The 18283-nt window shown below is 37.4% G+C and overlaps 1 protein-coding gene across 3 annotated transcripts in view; it reads right to left on the reverse strand.

Annotated features, from left to right (window-relative positions):
* Nucleotides 1-12641: 12641 nt before the first annotated feature.
* The window catches only part of Parp8 (poly(ADP-ribose) polymerase family member 8), a 169188-nt gene continuing 163546 nt past the window's right edge, over nucleotides 12642-18283 (reverse strand). For all 3 annotated transcript variants that reach the window (XM_027401423.2, XM_027401422.2, XM_027401421.2), the window contains exon 27: nucleotides 12642-13018. In XM_027401423.2, coding sequence (XP_027257224.1) covers nucleotides 12916-13018 — 103 coding nt within the window. In that variant the 3' untranslated portion in view covers nucleotides 12642-12915. The remainder of the gene's footprint in view (nucleotides 13019-18283) is intronic.

The following is an 18283-nucleotide window of genomic DNA, read 5'->3' on the forward strand; positions in this document are numbered from 1 at the left end:
TCCAGAAGTTCCTTTATTGTACAGGGTTGTTTTGGCTATCCTTGGTCTTTAGTTTCTCCACATAAAGTTGAGAATTGTTCTTTCAAAGTCTGTGAAGAATTGTGTTGGAATTTTGATGTGGATTGCATTGAACCTGTAGATTGCTTTTGGCAAGATTGCCATTTTTACTATGTTGATCCTACCTATCCAAAAGCATGGGAAATCTTTCCATTTTCTGGTATCTTCTTTAATTTCTTTTGAGGGGGGAGAGAGCTAGGAGAATGAGAAGGGGAGAAGAGGAGGGATGCAGAGGACATGAGGGAGCAGAAAGGTTGAGTCAGGGGAAGAATAGATGATAACAAGAATGAAGAAATAATAGAGGGAGACATTTTTGTTTTACAGAGAAATCAGACACTAGGGAAATGTCTGGAGATCTACAAAGATGACACCAGCTAACAATCTAAGCAACAGAGGAGAGGCTACCTTAAATGCCTTCCCTTGATAATGAGATTGATGACTAACTTATATGCCATCCTATAACCTTCATCCAGCAGCTGGTGGAAGTAGAAGCAGACACCCACAACTAATCACCGAACTGAACTGGAACCCAGATGCAGAGAAGGACAAGTAAAGAGCACAGGGGTCCAGGCAAGGCTGATGAAACCCACAGAAACAGCTGACCTGAACATCTGGGAACTCTTGGTCCCCAGACTGATAGCTGAAATACCAGCATGGGACTGATCCACACCCCAGGAACATGGGTTTCTGTGAGGAAACCTCAGAAATCTACAGGACTTCCTGTAGAAGTTCAGTATTTATCCCTAGCATAGGTGTGGACTTTGGGAGCCCATTCCATATAGAGGAATAATCCCTGAGCCAAGACACACGGGGGTGGGCCTAGGCCCCATCCCAAAGAATATGATAGACTCTGATGACACCCTATGGAAGGCCTCGCCATCCAGGGGGAGCAGAAAGAATATGTGATAGGTAGGATTTTTGTTGGGGGGGTGGTAGGGGAGGACGGGAGGGAGAAGGGAACTGGGATTGTCATGTAAAACAATCCTGTTTCTAATTCAAATAAAAAAAAGTTGAAAAAATTTTTCAAGTCAATGCCAGGGCTGGACTTAGAACAGAAGCTGCTCATGGAGAGGGCCTAAGTTCGTTTTTCAGCATCCATATGGTGTCATGTAACCATCCATAACTGCAGTCCCAGGGTATCCAACATCTCTCCTCAACTCTGTGGGCATTGGGCACACATGTGTACTATATACATAAATGTAGGCAAAACGTACACATTTTTAAATCTCTTGAGGAGAGAGAGAGAGAGAGAGAGAGAGAGAGAGAGAGAGAGAGAGAGAGGGAGAGAGAGAAATTTTCAAGTCAATACCTATTCTAGTAGGTATAGAATAAACATTGTATATAAAGCAGTCATCAGAAGAAGGTAAGTCTTCAAGATGTCAAAAAAGAAAGTTAAAACCAACAGGTCTGAATAAGGGTGGCTGCAGGGAGACATAGTTTTCTCTAAGAGACAAGTTACCCACACTCCAGTGTAAAATCACAATCCAAAATATTTGGGCAGCACCAATTGGTCTTGAAGGTGTGTGTGTGTGTGTGTGTGTGTGTGTGTGTGTGTGTGTGTGTGTGTGTGTGTGTGTGTTTGCATGTGTTTAGAATAGAACACAAAGGTAGGCATTAGAAGGGGATGGAATAGCTGGACTGTGGTGGCACATGCCTTTAATCCCAGTACTCAGGAGGCAGAGGCAGGCAGATCTCTGTGAGTTCGAGACCAGCCTGGCCTACAAGAGCTAGTTCCAGGACGGCCTCCAAAGCCACAGAGAAACCCTGTCTCGAAAAACCAAAAAAAAAAAAAAAAAAAAAAAAAAAAGAAGGGGATGGAAGAATTGAGCAGAAACAAATATGATCAAAAGTGAGAAAGAGAAAACAGGAAGGGGAGGATAAAGGAAAGATAAAATTAAGATTACAGGGTTTGCTAAGTTCAGGAATGAATGAAATCTCTGGCTTGTCTAAGAGTGAAGGTAAGTCAGGTGATTTTTATCACACACAAACCTAGAGGGAGAACTGGAAACACCCTTCACACATGGCTGAGATGCTATTGGAGGAGGTACGATCCATCTGGGAATAAAACCACAGCATCTTTTGAACAGGGGAGTACCTAGAGTTTTGCTCTCCCATGTCCCTTGTGATAGCAGGCACAATACTGGATGGAGTGGACCTGCTTCTAGCAAGAACCCTCCTCTGACCTCTAGACTCTAGAATCTTTTAAAGCAAAAACCTTGTCTTGAAGGTGAAAGATAATCTCCTAGAGAATACTCACATTTCATAGATGTAAGGCCTCATACATTTCATAGATGAAAAAAGGGTGTTTTAGACAAATAAAAAAATTTTAGCACTGACACATGAGTTAGATATTCTGGATTTAATATTTCCAGTTTGACCTGACAGATACACTTTGTCCATGGAGACTTTGGGAAGGAAGTAGGCTTCAACACAGATAAGGAGTCAAGAGGAGATCAAAGTGCTATTTGATGGGAAAATGTGCTTCTCTAAACTTTCATAACCAGGACCAAGTAATCGAACACAGTACACTTGATCACAGTAAGCAGATGACACTGGAACTGAGACCAAACATATCAATACACTCATGGAATTTTATATTTGCTTCTACATGTGTTTTTAAATGTTGTGTGCTAAAAGGTGAGTGTGAAGTATTCAGATGCATTCTCCTGTCAATTGCACACCTTCATATAACACATCATGTCCAATGAATAAGCAGTGTCTTCCACACCCAACAAACTAAGCAAACTCCCATGAAATGGAAATGGTGGGTCATGTTATTCATTAAGACGCATATGGTATGACATGCAACAGGGACCATCGCCTCCTCCCCAAAGTCATTCGTGTAGGGAAAAGAGGAGAAAATATTATTGAAAAGAAAAGGAAAGAGTAAGAGAATGGACTCATTCTCTTGTCACATCCTTCAGTAATATTAATAGACATGCAAAGCCACCAAACGATCTCTAAAAATTGAACACTCAGCATTCAACAGTAAACATACAAGGTGAAACATAATATTAACACAGAGACATTACTGCAAATGATAAAGGATAGTATTTAGGAATACTATTTAATATTTATTTGTTTTACAAAGGAGTCCTAGAAATGATGATAATTCTAAGTTGAGACTCAATAAGAATTACAAAGTGACCGGGCGTAGGTGGCGCACTCCTTTAGTCTAAGCACTCGGGAGGCAGAGGCAGGCGGATCTATGTGAGTTCGAGGCCAGCCTGGTCTCCAGAGCAAGTGCCACGATAGGCTCCAAAGCTACACAGAGAAACCCTGTCTCAAAAAAGAAAAAAAAGAAAAGAAAAGAATTACAAAGTGTTATAGATGTGGAGTATGGAGAGAGGTGTTTTATGGTTGTATGATCCAAGGAGCATACATGTACTTGAAGAGACATGAATTCAATCTTGAGCTGTGGGTATATTTGCACCAGGCAACAACTTAAAGAAAAACTTTTCAAAGAATACACTACAAAATGTGAAATCGCTCTAAGGCTGCCATACAACTAAAGTAGAAAATTAGCTTTGCTGTAATTTGCAGCTATTAAATAGACATCGAGAAGTCAACCAGGAAACACATAAAGAATGGAAATGTTGCCAATTATATAGCTGCAAAATTAAGTTGGATGTCAGAGTAGGGTGTGTAATAAAATTGAGATTTGTTACAACTTATAGCTTGTCAGAAGAAAGCGATTCCTTTGGAAGCAACCTTAATTGCCCACTGACTTGTAATTACAGATGTGTTAATTCCATTACTCATTTATTTTTATTGATAGATTAGTAGTATAAAGTATCCGACTTTCTTGTATGTCAAGCAGTTAATGACCTATAAATGAACTCTTAAATATGTCAAGGATGTACATTATTTAAGGCAATTATTTAGCAAAGCAATGATCCTTCCATTATGCAAACTGCTATCATTAGATTATAAATGTGCAAGTATCTGATTTTATGTTTTGTTCTGGGTCCTCAAAATGACCTTTCAGTCTGGGTTTCTTTAATATATAGTTAATATGAAAACGTTTTCTTCAAGAAGGACAGAGAGTTGATAGATGCTTCCAGTCTGTAGATTCCCATATTTTTGTGCAGAGCTGGAGAGGGGTAAAAATGATAATAAGAATGATGATGATAGATAACTTGGCTGTATTTCCCCAAATGGCAAATTATTTAGACTTGTAATAATTTATATAAAATAGGATATCTATTCAAAATTCTTTCAATCCTTCCACTTAGTTTGAAAATTCCCTCTAGCAGATGGAAATTGGTAATTTTATACAGTATATGTTTGACCAAGTGGCAAAGTAGTATAAAGAATCTGATTCTGGGGCTGGAGAGATGCCTCATTGACTAAGAGCATGGGATGTTCTTCCAGAACCCTCAAGGAAGCACACAACCGTAACTCCAATTCCATAGGATCTCATCCTCTCTTGTGGCTCACAAGGGCAATGGAGATGCAAATGGCTCACAGACATACATTCAGGCAAATCATCCATACATAAATTTAAAAAATCAAAAATGGCACCTGGGTATGTATATCTATGCAACTTCCATACACACACACACACACACACACACACACAGAGAGAGAGAGAGAGAGAGAGAGAGAGAGAGAGAGAGAGAGAGAGGGAACTGTTGTTGGGAGGCTATAAAGGAAGAAAGGGAACCACCATGAGAAAGGGGGTACACACAAGAATGTAACAAGGGATGGATTATGAACAAAGTACAATATATACATATATATGGAAATAATTATTTTATATTAATGAAAAATAGTAAAAGAAAAATAAGCTGAGCCTGGCAGTCATAGGGAAAGAATTGAGTGTGCTGAGAAGGATGAACTGTGAAGATACTGTGAGATTCACCAGGATTACCTGGCGAGAATAAACATAAAAGAAAGATTTCAGAAGAAAATGAAAACATATTCACGGTCAACAGAAGTTGTAGAGAAGAATTGGGGCATGAGGAAGTGTGAAAACAACAGGCTCTTCAAACTGTAAGTGAACCATGCAGTCCCATCGCAGAAAGGTTCAAACGAGGCTGGAGGGAAGCAGGGGTAAGATCGTCAATGGCCATGTGTAGGAAGTTGGTGAGAAGTTTTTAAATGAGAAAATGAGAGAGATTGAAGATTTCAGGCATAGGACTCACAAAATAAGTCTTGGATCTTAGACGATCACCCTGGTTTAGATGTTAGGAAAAGCAAACAATTAGGAAGCTCTAGGTGTCTACTGAGCTGCAATTTGTACCGTAGCAGGAAGGTCTAATGTGTGCCATGTCAACTGTTAAGTTGCTCCATCTGAGTAATATGAGACTTCAGGGAGAATCTGCAGAATTACTCATGCGTTGAGTCTGTTCCTGGCAGACAGCAGTGGATTCCATCATGCAGAGCTGTTTGGAGGGCATCTGGATAACCCACATTAAACTTAACAAAGGAAGTTACAAACATAACTGGAGATAATTGAGTACACAGTCAATGCACAGAAAGAAAAATAACGGCATGAGAACTGATTGGATGATAAGATTGAATAATACTAGGGAGTTGGTTTGTCTTCAGACTTGAGACAAGAGATGGGTAGTAAGAACACTTCTTGGAGGAGGAAAAGAATGTTGAAAAGCAGGGACATTGGTTAATTTCAAGTGTCCTCAATCAGTCAAAAAGAGATGTTTGCCTGCTGGTATCTGATCATTTGATTTTGAAGCTAACTGGAGACAGGAAAATTACACATTTATGAGTTATTTATCAGCCTACAGGAAGAAGTTAGAGTTATTCATGGTGGATTATGTATTCAAATGGCGTTTAAAAACAAAGATGCCACCATCTTGACTGATGAATTTTAAGGTGTTCCTCAGACTATAGAGCAATACATACACACACACACACACACACACACACACACACACACACACACACACACACCACGCATGCATACACTTACCACACACTACACACCACTTACCATACACACAATCTGATAAAACTTGGAAATTCTAAACCATATTAAAATATCATAATACTTGCAAAACTGTAACCACCATTATCTTACCCATCTCAGTGTATAAAGCCGTTTTATGGATGAAAGGGAGATTCATTCCCAAATGTCCCCATGTGGATCAGGATATCCCTTCTTCCTCTTCACATGGCTAAATACGCATTCACATAATTTTACCCCACAGGTACCATCCTCAGGCCATATACATTCTCAGTCCTTTCTGAACACTCTACTTTTTCATTTTTTGGTCTCTATTACAATCAAATTTACTACGTGGATTTCCAACATTTCCTTTTGCCCTTAACTTCTTGTTCAGAAGGCCTTTATGAATAACTCCTGCTATCATGCTTTCAAATCTCTGTGGTCATGATGTCACTCATTCAAGGGCTGACAACTTTTCACATTGCCAATTACACTGAGGTGTAATGCCTTTCAAGTTCTCCAGACTAAAACCCAACGTAGCTTATGCATTGGTGTTCCACATTTCCTTAATAGTGCTTTTTCAGCAATCAAAACTCTATTCATTGATCTTTTCCATGAATCCACTATAATTTTCACTGTGATATCATCTGCTTTGTCAACCTTCTATCTTGTCAGTAGCAAATTGGTTTATTGGGAAGAGCTTAGTGGGGAGACTCAGAAAATAGGGCATGAGGCTTAGAGCACCCATCCATGTATTTCATAGTTTTGTTGAAGAAAAAAATCAGAACAATGTGAAACTGTTTAAGTTATAAACTGCCACCTAAAATTAATTCTGTCTAATAAATATCTATGACACCAAAAGTATACAAATTCTAAGCTATTGATGTATTTTGTATCTTTGAAAGTGCCATGTCTTCTTAGGTAAATTATAAGTAATTTCTGTCTGAATCAAAGGACTAACATTTGGGAATAGAAGCAGAAGCCAAATAATATTCAGCCAATTTTCAGCGAATCTGAAATAAAACATTCCATGTAAGTTTTTAAAAAGAAGGAGACCTTTTACCGGACTAGCTAGTGATTAGTACAAGAGCAGGGCAGCCAAGAACTAGTAAAAGTAAATGAAGTGAATCTAGAACCCAAAGCCACATTCTGGAATAGCTCCAGAGAAAAAACGAGCAGGGATTGAAAGATCCAGAAGTTATTCAGGGTCATCAAATATAAAACACATTATCAAAAATTTAAAGACTCAACAAAATTGAGACATATCTAATATGTGTCTATTATCTGCAAAAAGGCAAAGGTGTTGTGATTTCAATTACCTAGGAATTTGTTAAAATTCTTATGAACCTGGACAGGCCAAAGGCAAGTGAGTACTAGATTATGGATAAGAACTGTGAAAGTGTTTGGTCAAGTAAGTAGGTAATACTCTACTCATTGCACCAATTAAAAAACTCAAAACATCACTTGAAGTGTAGTTTTCTGTTCATTTAATGTAAACTCCTTTCAAAGACTTCTGTGGGATCACCCAAGAACTTTACTTCTGCCTATTTCCCCTGAGGTATAATTTTTCTTTTCCTGCTGTTTAATCTTTGAGTTCAGGACAGGAGCCTGTATATCCAGCAAACCTCATGGGTCTTTTGTGCTACTTTCCTCTCTGCTCTGCTGTAGATGATCTGTCCTTTCCCCAACAGCAGACCATTATTTGACATTTCTATTCATCATCCTTAGGCTTATGCAATTCTTGAATTATTCCCAAACCTATTATAGTTTCACAAATATATTGAAGCTCATGAGCATCATATAAAATCCAATCCTTCCCCATCCTTACACTGAACACCAACCTGTATATGGCATTCTTATCAACTATTTCTAGAGGTGATGGAACCAACTCCACTAAACAGACATTTACTGTTAAAAAGCTTCTTGACTATAAATGTACCACAGGCAAAAAAATAAATAAATAAAGCAAAAATTTTCTTAGGCAAATATAAACAGGTACTCATGACACTGTTACTGTTTATAGGGCCATATTTATTTATAGACTAATCTCTTATTCAGTTAATGATGTGGCTTATAAAAAGTGATGCTCTAAAAACCTTGCATGCTTGCTTCTGCAGTACATATGCTAAAAGTCTTCTTGTAACTAAACATGGAGTCTCCCAGTCAGTAATCCCAGCATTTAAGAGGCTGGGACAGAAAGACTGTTGTAAATTCTGGGACAGCCTGGGTTACATACTTGAGTCTTTGGCCAGCTAGGTGAAGGAGTAAAACTCTGTCTCACTCCCTTCCTATCTACTCCCTGTAAATAATTTTGCAATGATTAATCAGCATATAAAAATCATTCAACTGAATGCTTCTGATTTTCAGCCTAGACACTATGAGCAGAAGTGTATAAAATGTCTAAAAACTTCATTTCAACACTGAACTTCTGAATCGGAACTGGTGTAGAAACTGAAGCTGCAACAGCATTCTCACGTCCAATTACACTTTTTGCAACTATATTGGGAACAAGGGAAAGAGCATTTTCCATTTCTTTTCTCCATTTAATAAAATAAATTTTAAGCCCATAAGGCAATATCATTTTTAGAGTTTGTTCAGATCATGCAATATGCAGTCCTTAGAAGTATTATTTACCAACAGGAGTAATTAGGGTCTCCCCCAGTCTTTAAAACAGTGCCCACATATACACTTGTTGAACAAATTCAGATTTATTGAAAGTAAACATTTACATTGGCTACAATGTTAGAACTATTACAAAGCAGGATAAAAGAGGCTGAAATAGCAATAGAAAGCAAGTGCAATAAAAAGTGAATAGAGAAAATATTTGGCCTTAGTGATCTCTTGGCAGTATTTACATTATGTACATATTGTTAAATAGTTATAATAACTCTAAGGCACCAAAGGCTAAATAGCAGGTTGCAATACTATTCTGTGCACAAAAGTCAAGAAATTTATTGTAAAGGTTGTATAGTCAAAGAAACATAGGCATACTTTAATGTTTACATAAAGGAGTGGCTGCGGTTTTTAAAATCTCAAATGATACATTAAATATTGGGCAGATTGAAGAAATTGTTTTTAGAACATTAAATTATGTTGACTATGTAAATAAGCACTAACTTTTACTGACTTGCTGGTAAATGTGTAATGTAATCTATTCTTCAACACAGCTTTTTCACAGTCATGGATATGTTTTGTCTAAAAGCTACTTGAAATACTTTGACCTACAAAAACCTAGTCTATATTTCATAGTGTGTACAAAATTCCCAAGAAAAAAATTACTGGATAATATACATGAAATTCATATATGAGCTGAAAAACTTAATAGGCATTAATTGCCAAGATATTTGAATATTCAGGCCATCATTCTGACACAGCAGCCAGGCTTATTTTGTTGTTGTTTTGTTTTTTAAGCTCTTTAACTCTTTAGTGTGGGCAACTGCTTGTGACTCTTTAGTGAATGGATATGAAACTGGCCCATGTACAAAACTAACCTTACAGTGAACTAATTACCTTCTTATTACACCACTTAAATCCTCAAAAAAAAGTCATTTCATTGTTAACTATGTCATTAATCACTGGGACAAAACATTACAGAGTTGGGAAGCAGTTGGCAATGTCTCTGTCTACCATGATCTTAACTGTTGAGTTATTTGATGACTTATGTTTGTGAAAGTGTACTTGCTCTTCATTTTGAAAACCAATTTGCCTTGACAAGCAGTCTCTCCTTAGTGCTGAGGTAGTGTTAGAATGAAGAATCCTGCAGGACAACAGACTATTATGTTTCTTTAATGTGCTTCAAATGTTACCATGAAATCTTCATTTATTTGGGTGAGAGATGATCCAAGGTTGAGTGGCCCTTTATGTTATTAAATTAATTACTATGTGATGAAAGTTGTAGAGGAGTTTGTCCTGAATGCTTGGTGAAATCGCACGCCCTGAAGCAAGTTATGATTAATGACACACTATTAGATAAAGTACTGTGAAAATTCTTCAAGTGATATTCATTTAAAAATTATATACTTCCATATTAAATGCGTGCTTTCTTTCAGGAGAGAAGAAGAAAACTCGAGGATTTCTACTGCAAATTCTTAAAATTTCCAAGCAGGAACATTCATAGCAATTTAGATTCCTGTCCTACAGTAGTTCACATCAACTCCAAGGATATGACACTGTTAAAATTCAAGTTTAAATTTTAAAAGCTTCAAACCCAACATCTGGCTGAAATTAACTACCAGTATAAGTCACTCCTGAGCATACCAAAGTACTTCACCATAGTGTACTCTGCAGTACTGGATTATATATGTACTATTACACTTTTCTCTCCTTAAATTTCCAGTTATTTCATCTCTTTTTTGTAGTGAAAAGGGAAAAGCTCTTCCTAATGAAATGTTCATAAAATCAGCAGTGCAGAAAAGAATGAAGTTTGCTTACTGAAGAAATATCGAGTAACAATGAGAAAAGAACTAATATTACTATTATAAAAGGCAATGGATTTGCCTTTTATTTGCAATGATTACTAAAATGTAATACTATCTCAAATGTCTAGAATCATCAAATAATAATACCAGAAAAAGCAACTGAGTCCTAGGGTGATAGTGGTGTGTGAATCTCTTAGAGACATGCTTGAGTTATGGAAGTAGGATATTTACTTATTAATGGTATTAGTAGAAATTAGATCATTTAGAAATATACGCATTTTCATTAGTGTATCATAGCAGTCCCAATTTCAAAAGTCTGATAAAAGTTTTACTCTTTTTAGAATATGTGCTTATAAAAGTTCTGATGCAAGTTTGGGAAACTAATTCTGGAAAATAATACAGCTTAATGATCATTGTAAGACATTTAATTGTCATAAAAATGCCTATCACCATGTTGTATTTTGTGGGTATTAAACTACCAATTAATTACCTTTCTACTTCGATAGGCAAATTTTCTTGTAATCTTAAATTGGCAGTAGAAGTTTTTGGTGCCAGTTTTGCCTTCTCTAAATTATCTCCCTTAGTACAAGCACAGGTTACCCTTCAGATTCTGGTACTACATTCCTTACAGATCACTCAACTACTAAGCAAAGCCATAATTGATCAGATCAGTGGCTTTCCCATTAGGCTAGGAGACATTCTGCAGCCTTTATGGAGGTACCACACCGATGGCCTAATAGGAGGGGATCCTAAGACATCCCCCATTTTAAATTCAGGAATTACATCTTTATATTTTTATCATGTGTAGAATGTCCTACAAATTATTTTTTTGTTGTCGCTTAGAAAATATCTCAAAATATTGTTACAATGACTTACGAGGTCTGGTAGAAAGAAGCAATGTTATTCTTATCCCACACAAGTCTTCAAATACCTGGTCACTGAACACTCAATATAGGCTCTACCAGGCTAATGTTACTTCATAGTTCAGAGGCACATGTCAGAACAGATTGGTGCTTCTTTAAGCAGATACTATTAAACTGATTAGAATCTTAGCCTCTTCCATTCTGTACTTTTGTAGAAGTAGTAGCATTTCAATTATTTACAATATAAGAAAAACAAACGATTAGTAAAAACTTTCTAAACTGCAACCCCTAACAACATGCATGGCCTGTTTCTCACCTTTTATGTCAAAGAAAATAAACCCCCAAGTTATCACACCACACTTGCAAATGATGATGCCTAATAAATTAAAATCAGATATGAGCCCTGATTTGGGGTTTAAATAGAGTGGCAGAATCACTAATTAAACGGCTTTCACGAATGGCCTGATTCCAAAGACATCCATTGTGTAGCAAAATAAACACTATCAGTTATAACTTGAAATGCCTATGACTCTAAGACTCAAAAAATAAAAGAAAGGGTTTGTTGAACACATGACTCCTGATGAAGAAATGCTGAAAGATGGGGTTAGTTTTCTCTGTAAGTGTGTGTTCTTTTAATGTAAAAGAAGCTTCAAAGTTTGTCTTCTTTCTCAATATGAAAAAAATAAGCAGAGGTAGCAGATGAAAAATATAAAAATACAGATATGGTACAAATAAACTTCATTGGAAGAAATAAAAAGTGTGCACTTTCTGTTTGTTAATTGTGTGGCTCTTTAAAAAAATCATATGAATAGTTAAATAGAGATGTAACCCACCAGGGACATTGTTTTTCCCGAGTTGACCCTCAGATAACATTTTAAATTAGTTATATTAATCAATGGGAAATTTCTTCAAACTAACTATCTGTAAATATTTTATGTGTGTGAGTGAATGAACTATAGTAAATTTGGCTCATATCATGGTTTGTGTCCAAATTTACTGCTTTATTGATTGTTATTTTTTCTCATTAAATGACAGCACAATGAAGTTATCCATCTGTGGGCAAAATACATGCATGGACATGCACATATGTGCACAATCACACATTCTGACACATGAAATCTGCAGACAAGTGCTCTGCATGCCTCTGAACCTAACTGTTGTTTTATATGTAAAAACATGAGAACAGGGATCTCCCTCCCATAGCATTCAAATGTTTTTGTGACTCATACTGAGCACACCACAATGTGCAGACATTGTACTTATTGCAAACTGTCTGGTAGATTTAGAAGCCATTATAAAACAACCTCAATTCTATTTCAGTACCCTAAAATAGCAGTACATAATACCAAATGTCCAATTAAAGAATTCAATATAAAAATATCAGCACAAAACTGTTTTTTCAATCTGTTTATTGTGTATGCAACCCAAACTTAAGTTTAAGGGCTGTTTAATGTTTATTACTAGTTTCCATAACCCTACAATTGGTAAATCTTAAACCATTTTAGGTATTTAATGAAATATTTAGAAATACTAAGAAAAGAAAAATTGGTATTCAAAGGGTTAATTTTGTTTATAATAACAATAAATTATTTTTTATCATCTTCTTCAGTTCAAAATCCAGCTTTGAACCCGAGGAAGCTTTCAAATCCTGGTAAGTGGTGGTTCTCTAGCCAGTAGCAGTCTGATTACCAATTACTCGGAGTATCTCTTTGTGAATGCCTCCTTCTTGTGTGTTGATATTAGCATCTCCCACCTGGCCATCTTCATAGCTACAACAGAAAGCAGAAACAGGAAACATGGACAAAGATCAGAGTGTTTATATGGCTTCAAAATGCTGTTTAATTCCCAGAAGTAACCTAAGGAAACCAAAAACACAGGGTAATATTTTTTGAGTAGTATCTAATGTGTGTGTGTTCAAGATGAAACTTGGCATAATTGGTTCTTTTCTGCTGTACCTTAATTTATTTTATTTCCTTCCATTTCGATGTTAAGTGTTTCACCTCACATAAAACATTCCCAGACTTGTAGGAAGAACACTCCAGTGTCTTTTGCAATGCAAGCATCTCTCCCAATAGTTGCTGTGACATCAACTACAAAACAATCCACCACCAAAAAAAAAAAAAAAAAGAAAAGAAAAAGAATCCAACCAAACAAAAAATCAATCCACCACCTTTACCTTCATATTCCTTGGGTCCTGAACATCTTTACTCCACTGCTGTTTCAGCTATCCTGTCCCAACTGGTTGCACTGGCTTCGCAGTCTACCCTTGCTTCCTTGCCATGCTCACCTTCTAACCAATGACTTGCATAACTAACGTTCCAGTTTTCCTTCTCAACCAGTAACTTGCTCTCATTAGTCTGTAGTGTATTTTTTATCTATGCTGGCACTTCACATAAGATTGCAAGCCCACTAAGTTCAGCCTAGCAGTGAAAGTGAAGACATGATACTAAAGGACAGCAATTGTTAAGTGCTTGAGAAAGAGATAATTATATCTTAGATAATTCATTTTCTCAAATAAGCTGACTTGGGTAATAAGAATTTCCAAAGAGCAAATTTTCAAACTTGAAATGATAATATTCAGAGTGAAATAGGTGATGAATTAATTTTATGACAGAAAAATGGCTTCAAGTTAGAAGCTGCATAGAAGTGGTAATTACTTCAAAATAGATAACCAGGGGCATAAGCACAGTGTCTCAGAGATTAATGTGTGCTTCAGTCTTTTCCTCACCACACTTAAATTCTCCTGAGACAGCACAAAGTGGAATAATAAAACACTGACACACAGAAACAGGAACTTAACTCATTACACAATCCACTGCTTAAACACCAAGTGATTATTCCACTTGAATACAGTCCAAGTTTCAAGACTGGAGTTGGTCCAGGATATTGATAAACTTGGTTAATTCTTACCATACAATTTTACTACCTTAGGTACCACTTTCCTTGCTTCCTCCACTCAGAAACATTACTATAAGATGGGAACTCATTAAAACGCATGGCATATAGTCCAAACACTAATATTTTCTCAAGAAATCAAACAGTAAATGCCACATTGAGAATTAGAAAATATGGTGGCTGGTGTGACAGCTGAGCAGCAATAGTATTCACTGCTCTTGCACAAGACTCAGGTTTGGTTCCCAGTGTCCACATCAGGTGGCTCACAACCACCTGTATATAACTTCCCTTCCAGGCAATCTCATGACCTCTGGCCTGTGAGGGCATCTGCACGCATGTACATACCTATATACATTTATAAAGTAAATACATATTTCTTTAAAATGAATCAGAAAATATGTTACAGTTGTTCAAACTAAATCAGATATTTGGGGGCTGGCTTTCCTAAAGGTGTACTTTAAGCAAAACATATTATCCTATAATTAAGTAAGGCAAGGGGATAAAGAGAGTGCAAGGTATGGAAAACAACTGAAATGCACTATGTACACATATGAGATGTCTTAATGAAATTTATTATGCCAATAGAAAGACCAAAAAACAACATTGATCTGGTTTTTATATAAACACAGATATGTCCATATTTCTTAAAAGACGGAGGCAGATGGCCTGGCATGTAGATGGATAACTGTTTTACCAAGACAGACTAACTCTTCAGGATTTGTACCTGAAGAGTAGCAGGCTGAGAGAAAGGGAGTTGATTAGACACAGAGAAAATCATACTGCCAGGAGAGAGATGGCAGTGTGACAGGCCTCAACCTCTCCTGTGGTTATGACTTTCCATCTTCAGATTGCTACCTCCATGTAACTGTCCCATTCAGGCTGGCTTCTTCTTTAACACAGTTTTGGTATACTCCCCACACCTACTGCATCCTATGCAATCTGAACTTTCATTGAATAAGACATGCTTAGCCTAATTGATACGCAGCTTGCACACTATTAATTTTGCTCTGTGCAATGTGAAATTTACCTATGAATAGGATTTGTCTGTAAATCACTGTAATGTCCCATTTTTGACTCAACTGTCTACATTCTCCCTCCTGACCTTATTGTTCTGCTTACGTCACAAAAACTCTGCCCGGGCCTCCTGGTTGATACACTCAAGGGATGTTATCATCTCTGAGTAAAATATGTAACATATAGCTCATCACTCTATTGCTTGCTCAATTCTTTATATATCTCTCTCTCCATCTCTCTGTTTGTCTCTGAGCTACAATGTTTTATTCCTTAGCTACTTAGCTTCTGATTATTATTTTTAATCTCTTTACCTCTTCTTCCTCAGTCTCCCAGCTCATAGATTTCCAGTACACAATGAGTTCCAATTCCTTTTCTCCTGGATATATCAAACTCCTTCAACTCTCTCAGCCTCTCCACAGTTTTAACTACTATCCACATGCTGATTCCTAAGACTTCATCTCCATACTCCCAATCCTTGCATTTTCTTCTGATATTGTTTTCCAGAGACATCACTAAAACATCACATATAATCTCTTCATTAAAACAGATTACTCAGTATTTGTTGAGACAGGCTTCTTTGTGTAGCTTTGGAGCATCTCTTGGATCTCTCTCTCTATTGAACAGGCTGGCCTGGAACTCACAGAGATCTGCCTCCTGAGTACTGTGACCAAAGGTGTGTGCTACCACCACCAGGCTCAATGACTCAGTATTTGTAGATGATTTCAAACACTGTGCACTAACTGCTTCTGTGTAAGCCACCTGTGATGGGAGTGCCCTTGTATGAAGAACATCAGGAGGGGAGGAGACAGAAATATATATATATTTCAGTGGCCAGGCAGGAAGGGGTGAGACAGTCTAGGAGTACAGAGACAGTGTGCAAATCTAAACGTGAATTCAGATGTGGCTTCTGACAAGGAAGCCAGAGAAGGTGGAAAACACTGAGGTTTGTTTTGAAGAACAGGGGCTGGGAGTGCACCTATGGGTTTGAGATATGCTTAGCATGCAAATGCCTTATGGGCTTCAAAAGCAAAATGATGTTTCTCCTTTTTTCTTTTCTTAAAATTCTGCATATCAAACCCAAATCATCAGTGTTAAAACTGCAATAGTTAATAAATCTGTCATTGTACAAAATTGGGTTTGAAAGGAATGAAATTAGAAGCCAGGGGAACAAGTAACTTTCTGATGAATTCTGTGGGAGACAGTGATAGATCTATAGGAATAAAAGTATTGATGGGAGAAAATAGTAAAAAGATAAAGCTCAGGAGCAGTGAATATAATGAAGAAGGGAAAGGGCATGGAAAGCCACAGCTCAGCTTTTAATGTTTGATATATGAAATTACTGCATAGATAAGAGACATTGAGGAGTTACAAAAGGGGATTTTAAATAATGGGCTCCACTTGGTATATATTGATTTTTTAAATGTATTGATAGAATGTTTAAGGGTAAATAGTCACTGAGCAGTTAAAACGCAGGTCTTCACTCTCTCCTACTGGACAAACACCAGGTACTAAAGTCAAATGGAATTACATAGTAAGTGACTGCAAAGATGCAGAGCAAGAAAAAAGGTCATGCATGAAAACAGATAATACAACAGAAATATGCCCCGGTTATTGCTCAGTTCACACGGAGCAGAGGGAGGGAAGCATGAAGGAAGACTTGGACAAGGAGTGAAAATTAGACACACAGGTGAGAGGACAGAATCTATGCTTCACCAAGAAAGAAGAGAACCTGGATAGTGAAAATCACAGTGCACGGTTGGTGTGTGAAACTTGGCAACCCAAGTCACAAAAGCAGCAGCAATGGTGGGGCTCAGAAGCTGCCCACCAGCCTCCCCTACCCTTATACTGTGTGGCACTACAGAGACAAGGGGGTGAAGAGCAGTGTGTGAGCCACTGTGACTCTCATGGGTAAGTAACAAATGCTGTGGACTGAAAGAAACTGCCAGGGCTACTTAGAGCTTGGAAAAAGATCTGGGTTGGAGACAGACTGGATTTATGATTCATTAAAGATCAAACAGAGTTCCTTGACCCTATCTGTATTGATGATTTACATGGAGACGTCTTCACTGACAAAGACCATTTTCTGTCTCCTAATTTTGTAAGCAAATTGCTTCTATGCAGATGTCTACAGTTGAGCAGTGTCTACCTTTTACAAATTCATGATTAAAGATGGTGTTTATTTTATCTAATAGTCATTACAAATGTCTTATTTTATACATTCTTGTATGTGCTGAGTACATTTCAAACTTTTTTAACTATATCAAAACAATATATAGTTCCTGCACTTGGGAAACTGAGGTAGGAGGATCATGGCTGAGTTTAAGAACACCATGTATTACATAGTGAGACCCTGTCTCATTAAAGACCAAAAAAAGAGAAGTTACTGACGAGTAGGTGTCCATCAGACACAAAGTGCTGCAGGGATACGGGACAGAGAAAGACAAGGGAAGGAAACTTTGCTTCAAGGATTTTTATTCAATCTGAAGATGAATGAGCTAAATTTTAAGAGCAAGTTCTGCCATGAGCCACAGGAAAACCAAGACACCATGGTCTTCTAGTCTAATTTTCTAGAAATTTTATGGAAGAGGAAATAGGTGAACTACACCTTAAAAGGCAAAATGGACTAAAGAGGAACCCTGAAATTTATGTAGGGGTAAGATTTGCTTGGTTCAAGGACCTGGCATGGATGGCCCCATCCTCTGGCCAGAAAATGTTTTATGTGATCCTTCCCACTGTAATATTGTGAACTTACTAAAATGTTTTCAGAAACAGTGGTTGGGCACATACTCATTTATTTACTAATCAAAGTACATGGATCATTCACAGACAGCGCCACCTTGGGATGCAGAAAGCATTAGAGCATGGAGCACATAGGCATCATTGCTAGACCAGTAGGATTTGCCATCCTGCTCTTAATCTTTCCATGGTCCCCGCACAGCTTAGGAACAGGGCTTCCTCTCACCCTTCATGGCCATTTCATGTACAGTGATGGGAACTGGGGGATCCCACTCCGGCCCATCTGCCAGATCAATTAACCACCCTTGGTTTTAGTATTTTATCCTAATTATGAAAAATTGCTACCATAAATTTTCATCTCTATTTCTGAAACCCCTCTTGTTCACTGA

Source organism: Cricetulus griseus, chromosome 2, assembly GCF_003668045.3.
Source record: "Cricetulus griseus strain 17A/GY chromosome 2, alternate assembly CriGri-PICRH-1.0, whole genome shotgun sequence".
NCBI classification, from domain to species: Eukaryota; Metazoa; Chordata; class Mammalia; order Rodentia; family Cricetidae; genus Cricetulus; species Cricetulus griseus.